At 49.5% G+C, this 7,627-nt stretch overlaps 1 protein-coding gene across 1 annotated transcript; it reads left to right on the top strand.

Annotated features, from left to right (window-relative positions):
- Positions 1 to 4,437: 4,437 nt before the first annotated feature.
- LOC119274870 (monocopper oxidase-like protein SKS1) lies at positions 4,438 to 5,875 on the top strand. Its single transcript, XM_037555612.1, has 2 exons — positions 4,438 to 5,476; positions 5,642 to 5,875. Exons 1-2 carry the CDS (start codon positions 4,452 to 4,454, stop codon positions 5,799 to 5,801), a joined length of 1,185 nt encoding a protein of 394 aa, XP_037411509.1. The 5' UTR covers positions 4,438 to 4,451; the 3' UTR covers positions 5,802 to 5,875.
- The last annotated feature ends 1,752 nt before the right edge of the window (positions 5,876 to 7,627 follow it).

The raw sequence follows: 7,627 nt of genomic DNA, 5'->3' as shown, positions 1-7,627 counted from the left end.
CCAAAAATTTTTTTGGCATGACTTTCCCTAAAAATAGGACAAAAAAGAATGTATACTGCCAAAATTCTCGCCGAAACGAAAATGAATCAATATTCCGGCAAAATATTGGCAACTATCGCATTTCAAATATGGTACCTACAAACACAAACATATATGCAACACCACAAACATATGCAATACCACGAACATACATAGATCTAGCTAGGCCATAAAAAGTGCATGTGCACGTTGTTGGAGGGAGAACAATATAAAGATAGCTTCCCCCTTACTTACCTCTCAAAAAAAGGTAATTTAACCACGTAATTTGGATGAATCTATGGTGCAAATGAGGTGAGGAGGAGGAGGCAGCCGAGACAAGCTTGGAGGAGGAGGTGGAGAGAATGAAGTGGGGAAAGTGAGTGGGTAGGTGTGGCTGTCCAAAATATCTAGTTGGTCCGAGATTACTAATGGCGCACCACCTACAAATGCGCCATTAGTAACCCTGGTTACTAATGCCGCACCTGCTGGTGGTGCGCCATTAGTAGTTTTGCAAAAAATAATAAAAAATATATATATACTAATGGCGCACCGTGGCACAGTGCGCCATTACTAGTTTAAACTAGTAATGGCGCGCTGTTTCCAGTGCACCATTAGTAGTTTTGCAAAAAAAAAAGAATAAAAAAATATAGTAGTGGCGCACTATGTGGCCGGTGCGTCATTAGTATGTTTGGAAACAAAATTGTTACTAGTGGCGCACCATGTGTCTGGTGCGCTATTAGTGTCTTCCACACTAATGACGCACCAGCACATGGTGCGCCACTGCTATATAGTAGTGGCGCACCACATGTCATGTCAGGTGCGCCATTAGTGGCCATTTCATCTATAGCCCTTTTTCTAGTAGTGTAGACCACATATAAATGAACTTTTCCATAGATAAGTTATGGAATATAATCTATATCTATATCTACTATTAAAGGGAGGTGATATTTTTAATTTCGTCCCGCTTAATTGGTCCTATGTTATATTTTTTTTCTTTGGTTTACGTCCGTGATGCGTCATCCGTACGTGGCCTCCTGCATGCTTTCTACAAGGTGGGATTATTCGATACTTTTTTTTTGAGAAATAGGATTATTCGATACTATAGCGGCCGCTGCATCCTGCCTACTCCAAGAGTTGAGAAAAAGTCCAGTCTAACCAAAAGCCCATTATAAAAAAGGTTCACGTTACGAGCGTGCATGTCCGCCCACGAATCGTTGCTAAAAAAAAGCTAGCCCAGGAATCCATCTAGCTAGCTTTTTACAGGCAGACGAATCGCGTCGTATACGCACACCAGAAAGTATTCGCTCAGTCCGCGTCCGTGGCGGCGACGCCCAACAGTCGACACCACTTGCTCCGTCCGAGGTATTGGATCTCCAGTCAATACGTATGTGTGTATTGTCATCCGGAAGTACGGGCCGACGAATCGCATCGTATACGTTCACAAGAAAGTACTCACTCAGTCCGCGTCCGTGGCGGTGGCGCCCAACCGTCGACACCACTTTCTCCGTCCGAGGTACCACGACACGCCCATGGTGGCGGCCTCTGGCACTGACGAAAATATGGTGTCACAGAGAGATGCAATCCCAAAGGTCACAGCGGCGGTGCCCAACAACGACAGCAACGTCCGGCATCCACATCCATCGCTTGTACCCGCAACTCCTCAACTTAGGCCAGTTTTTTGAGCAGATTGTGTAGAATTTCGGTCTGGAAAATCTGGAGCCAAAAGAACTCGTTTTGACTTTCAAAATCTGGAGAGGATTCTCTAGAATCCTAGTGCAATCCAAAAGCACCCAAAAAGCTAGATTTTCCCAGAATCCTGAGATTTTGGCAAGTCCCACCACTGAAAACGTTTCAAAATATGAGTGTACCCCTATCCCATGGAGAAATTACGTCCAAAATGCCACTAGCTCATCCACATCCACGCGCTGGAGAGCTAACGCTTCGCTCGGCCGCTCCCTGTTCGGCATACCTCGGTACAAACCGGAGACCCAAAAGATGATTGTCACTGCATGCATGTGTCTCCACAATTGGATTCGTGATAGCAAGTTACATGATGAGCATTTTGACAAGTTCGACAATGATGCATATGTGCAACCTCCATTGCCGTTTACAGGTGCCAATGCTCTACCACCAGAAGATGATGGTACCATGAACGCAGTACGCGAGGCGATTGCTGCTAGTCTTGTACCTTGAGATTATCCTTTTTTTTTAGTTCATCCACTTTTGTAATGAGAAATCTTTAAATCCATTCTAAATGTAATATTTAGCACTTTTTATGACATTCGGAAATCACTTTCGTACTCATATTCGACTAGATACTGTTAGAAACAACAAGGTGTTAATAAATTCATCAAACATTTTCTGTCTAAGGGTACTACAGACATTTCAACACACAACTCTTTTCAGAATCTCAACCTACAATCTCAGAAAAGAACTCGGCAACAGATTCTAGGAGAATTTTCCAAAATCTTGATTCTGCAGAATCCTGTGTGGAAAGAACTGGGCCTTAGTCCTGCACTACTCAGGCGCCATGTCCTCCTTGACTGCTCAGAACCCCGCTTTGATCCTAGGATGCGCTGTCTAGATGTGTGCCTCCGTACTATGACGAATCTGCCACACTAATTTTTGCTATATGAATCGGGATCGGGGAGGCTCTGACGCCGCACAGGAAGAGGATCATGGAGGCGGCAACGCTGGTCCAGTAGTAGAGGATCGTCAAAGGAGGATGTACGTTAACACATTATACGTAGCAATCTATTGTACTAGCCTGGTTAGGGTTAAAATAATCCCACCTTGCTCTTTCACATATAATCTGACCAGTTTAGATACTTACGACATAGAGAATCAACAAGCAGCCTGAAATCCGGAAGGGAACAAAGAAATTACTCAGAACGAAGAAAATAAAGAAATTAACTCGGTAGAGGAAGAAGCCTCGGAAATCAGTAAAGGCAGCAGCAGTGGCACAACCGATTGCATCACCGTGCTACTGCTTCCCTTCGCATGTTGTCGGCCGGCGTGGCGAGGCAAAGAAAGAGGAATTGAAGGAAAGGGGTGGAGTCGCCGGTCTCCGGAGGAGAGGTTCAGAGAAAAATAAGGGCGCAAGGGAAGAGAGGCCATGTAAGGAGAAGGAGACGGAAACGACCCAGGAGGAGGGGAAGGAAGGGAGCTTGACGGGGAAGCGGCGGCTGCTTGCTGTAGCGGGCGACGTGCCTTCGCGGCGGCGACATGGGGATCGAACGGAGGGAGTGACTGGGGGATCGATCAGACGCTCTCCCCTAGCGCCTAGGTTAGCGGGGGTGGCTGCAGCTGGGCCGGTTCGGCCAGTTTGGCCAATTAGGCCGGCTGGCACTATTTGGGCTATTAGGGAGGTTGTTGCTGCTGCGCACACTAGGGCCGGCCCACCGCGCAGTGCTAAATAGATTTCTATTTTTCAGAAAAGAAAAATAGAGGAACAGATTCCCCTCAAATAATTTCTGATTGAGCCAAAAATTTGCACGTGGCTACTCTCACATATATCAAAGCTCCACCACTTGAATTGGAGAATAGGCCAGGATTAAAAAATATCTAGAAACAAAAGGGATTTAAATTTCAAGTGTGTTTATGGGTAATTTCCATATAATGGAGTAATTTATTTTAGCTCCCTAATAATATTGGGAGGCTAAGAGAACCATCATGTCATCAAAGATACATGCAATTTTTGGTTCAAGTTGAGGGTTTGAACAACCTCATTACAAACTAAAGCATCATGAAATGATGCAGTGGAAAATAAAAAAGAACAAGTATGATAATAATAATTATGGAAAGAACAACTAGCCTAAATATGTGAAGATGTTGCATGAGCTTGGAGTGCGATACGAGATGTGTGTGTCTTTTTTAGAGAATACCTTCTACGTGAAATACTTGTGTTTGGACCAAGTCCATATGATGCAAAAAAATGCATTTGAATATTCAAAAAATATTAATTCAATATCCACGCATGCATGCACAATAGAAACATATATTAAAACTTGATATCTATTTCTTTTATACCTTGATATGCGATTCCCGGCCCCACCGGGTTGCGCTGAAGGGTGTTTTGGTGGACAAATCAATTTTCTTTCCCGTTGCAACGCACGGGCATGTGTGCTAGTTCAATCTAATATGTACACATGATATATTTTTTGTTTTTTTTTAACTGTATCCAACTCAATTTGAATTTTTCTAAAAAGATCATGCATGTGCCCCTCCTCCTCGGAGGATATATAAAGTCCTTTGTTGGGCTGGCGAACAGCAGATGGGCCGGGTTCCGGGGGAAAGCAGAACGAACATCTTCCTGCTTTTTTGCCCAAAAGAAAAGTAAAGTAAAAAAAAAACTGCTTTTCCGCCCCCGTTTCTTTCCCCGTCTTCCTCCTCTGTTCGCACTCCACTCCACTCTGAGGTCTGAGCCGGCGGCAATGGCGCTCCTCCACCTCCTCTCCCTGCTCCTACTCTGCCCGGAGCCGGCGCTGGCGGGGGACCCGTTCGCCTACTTCGACTGGGAGGTCTCGTACCAGTCGGCCAGCCCGCTGGGCGTGGCGCAGAAGGTCATCGCCATCAACGGCCAGTTCCCGGGGCCGCCGCTGAACGTGACCACCAACTGGAACGTGGTGGTGAACGTCCACAACGCCCTCGACGAGCCGCTCCTCCTCACCTGGCACGGCCTCCAGCATCGCAAGAACTCGTGGCAGGACGGCGTCGCCGGCACCAACTGCCCCATCCCCGCCGGCTGGAACTGGACCTACCGCTTCCAGGTCAAGGACCTGGTCGGCAGCTTCTTCTACTCCCCCTCCGCCGCGCCGCTCCACCGCGCCGCCGGCGGGTACGGCGGCATCGTCGTCAACAACCGCGACGTCATCCCTATCCCCTTCCCCTTCCCGGACGGCGGCGACCTCACGCTCTTCATCGGCGACTGGTACGTCAGGTCCCACAAGGACCTCCGCAGGTCCCTGGACTCCGGCGCGCCCCTGGGGCCCCCCGACGGCGTGCTCGTCAACGGGCTGGGGCCCTACCGCTACAACGACTCCATCGTGCCGCCGGCGATCACCTACGAGAGGATCAATGTCGAGCCTGGGAGGACCTACAGGCTGCGGGTGCACAACGTGGGGGTCTCCACCAGCCTGAATTTCAGGATCCAGGGACACAGCCTGCTGCTCGTGGAGACCGAGGGCTCCTACACCTCGCAGCAGAACTACAGCAACATGGACATCCATGTCGGTCAGTCCTACTCCTTCCTGGTCACCATGGATCAGAACGCCAGCACCGACTACTACGTCGTCGCCAGCGCCCGCTTCGTCGCCGACCCCGGCGCCGTCAATAAGCTCACTGGCGTGGCCATTCTGCATTACTCCAACTCCCAGGGCCCGGCCTCTGGCCCTCTCCCTCCTCCCCCTGACGACCAGTATGACACTGCATTCTCCATAAACCAAGCCAGATCCATCAGGTACTTACTGCTTCCTCCACGCCACATTTTTGGTTTGTGATATATTCATATCTGATGCTGTAAAAGTAAAGCACACAATTGTTTGTTTCAGGTAGGTGGAATGTAACTGATGCTACATTCTGGTTTGTGTTCATCTGGAATGTTACTGATGTTGTTTTGTTTCAGGTGGAATGTTACCGCCAGCGGCGCCCGCCCCAATCCGCAGGGTTCATTCCATTATGGCGACATTACGGTGACCGATGTGTACTTGTTGCAGAGTCGGCCGCCCGAGCTCATAGACGGGCAACTGCGTTCTACTATCAATGGTGTCAGACTTATAATATAAGTCATGTATCCCTTTATATTTATCCCGTTGTATAAGGAGTTTCCTGCATATGTTCCACACCTGTACATGTATATATATCGCCCTATGGCCTCATCAGAATACAAGTTGCATATTCCTAACATGGTATTAGAGCTAGGTCAATTTTTTGCACGCTGCAACTCGTGCTATTGATCCGTCGATCGAAGCCGCGGGTCTCGATCTCCTGTTCCCGCTGGTCTGCCTCCCGATCGCAGGAGTCTCCCGTATCGATCTAGTCCGGCTCCCGATCGAAGCCCCCCTCGATCTCATGGAGTCTTCGATCGGATCGATTGGATCGATCCCCAGCCAGCCTCGCTTCCCAGTCGGCCTGCCCGCTCGTCCCGATACTGCTGGTTTTGTTCGTCGGCCCGCTCGTCCCGCTTGAAGCTTCCAGACGGCCTGCCCGCTTGCAGCTAAACAGTCGGCCTGAGCTCCCTGATTTCCCAGCCCCAATCAACGCAGATCCCAGCCGCTCCCGCCAGCCCTGGTCCCTGTGTTTCTTCAGCCGCCGACTGCCAGCTGTAAAAAAAACAAAAAACAAAACAAAAAATAACAGGTGCGATGTCTCTGTCCGCAGGCTATGTTGCTGTCCCTCGCTGTCCAGTGATCTTCGATGGTACTAACTACACCGAGTTCACTGGCTTCATGCGCATTCACATGCATGGCATCCGTCTCTGGGGTGTTCTTTCTGGCGAGGTCTGCTGTCCGCCACGTCCGGTTCCCCCGGTGGCCCCTACATCGCCGACTCCACCGGTTCTTCCTACGGATGCTAATCAGGCCGCCAAGGATGCGGCTAAGCTTGCTGATGAGGCTGCTAATCGTGCTTATGATGAGAGGGTTTTGGCTTATGAGGAGGCTCTTCGGGCGTATCATGGTGCTCTGTCTGTTTACACCTAGTGGCTTGATGATGATGCTCGTGCTGCAGGTGTTCTCACTGCTAGTGTTCTGCCTCAGTTTGCTTCTGAGTTTCTTGGTCTTCCTACTGTATTTGAGATGTGGACCCGTCTTCGTCAGCGCTATGAGCCCTTTGGTGATGCCTTATACCTTTCTGTGGTCCGTCAAGAGCATGCTCTTCAGCAGGGTGACTCTACTGTTGATGACTTTTATGCACAGAGTTCTGCTATCTGGCGCCAGCTTGATTCTTTCCGCAGTGCTGGTTGTCGTACTTGCCCCTGTTGCCAGGCTGTCCAGGCCAATTTGGAGTTTCATCGTGTCTACGAGTTCCTGTCTCGGCTCCGTAAGGAGTTTGAGCCCCGGCGTGCTTAGTTGTTTGCTCGTGGCCGTATTTCACTCATGGAGGCGCTTTCTGAGATTCGTGCTGAGGAGACTCGCTTACGTGGTGATGGTTTGCTGGAGGTTCCCTCTGTGCTCGCTACTCGGGATCTTTCCACGTCACCTGCTGCACCGACCCCTTCTCGCTCGAGTGCCCCGCCGCTCTTGCCCACTCCTTCTGGAGGCTCAGGTCGCCCCCGACCACATTGCGACTACTGCAACAATGATGGTCATATTGAGTCCCAGTGCTACACGAAGAGGAAACACCTGCGCAAGGCGCGATCATCATCTTCAGGGACTTCGTCATCTACCTCGACAGCTTCAGCCATTGCTTTGACCGAGCAGGATATTTTGAGACTTAAGCGTCTGCTCGCGGCTTCAGGTTCTTCCTCGATGGGTACTGCTGGTTCTGTGACTGATGCTTCCCGCACTGAGCAACCACCCTCTACACAGTCAGGTACATCCCCATGGGTTCTGGATTCTGGAGCTTCTTTTCATATGTCTTCTCATTCTTCCACTTTGTCCTCTCTTCGATC

Source organism: Triticum dicoccoides, chromosome 3B (assembly GCF_002162155.2).
Source record: "Triticum dicoccoides isolate Atlit2015 ecotype Zavitan chromosome 3B, WEW_v2.0, whole genome shotgun sequence".
In the NCBI taxonomy this organism is placed as follows: Eukaryota; Viridiplantae; Streptophyta; class Magnoliopsida; order Poales; family Poaceae; genus Triticum; species Triticum dicoccoides.
This window is presented reverse-complemented; position numbering and strand designations above follow the sequence as displayed.

Bases quoted from the DNA above. Each gene is read 5' to 3' on its own strand.
- LOC119274870 (XM_037555612.1), top strand. From the start codon at position 4,452: ATGGCGCTCCTCCACCTCCTCTCCCTGCTCCTACTCTGCCCGGAGCCG. The intron at 5,477-5,641 runs GTACTTACTGCT...GTTTTGTTTCAG, and splicing joins AACCAAGCCAGATCCATCAG to GTGGAATGTTACCGCCAGCG.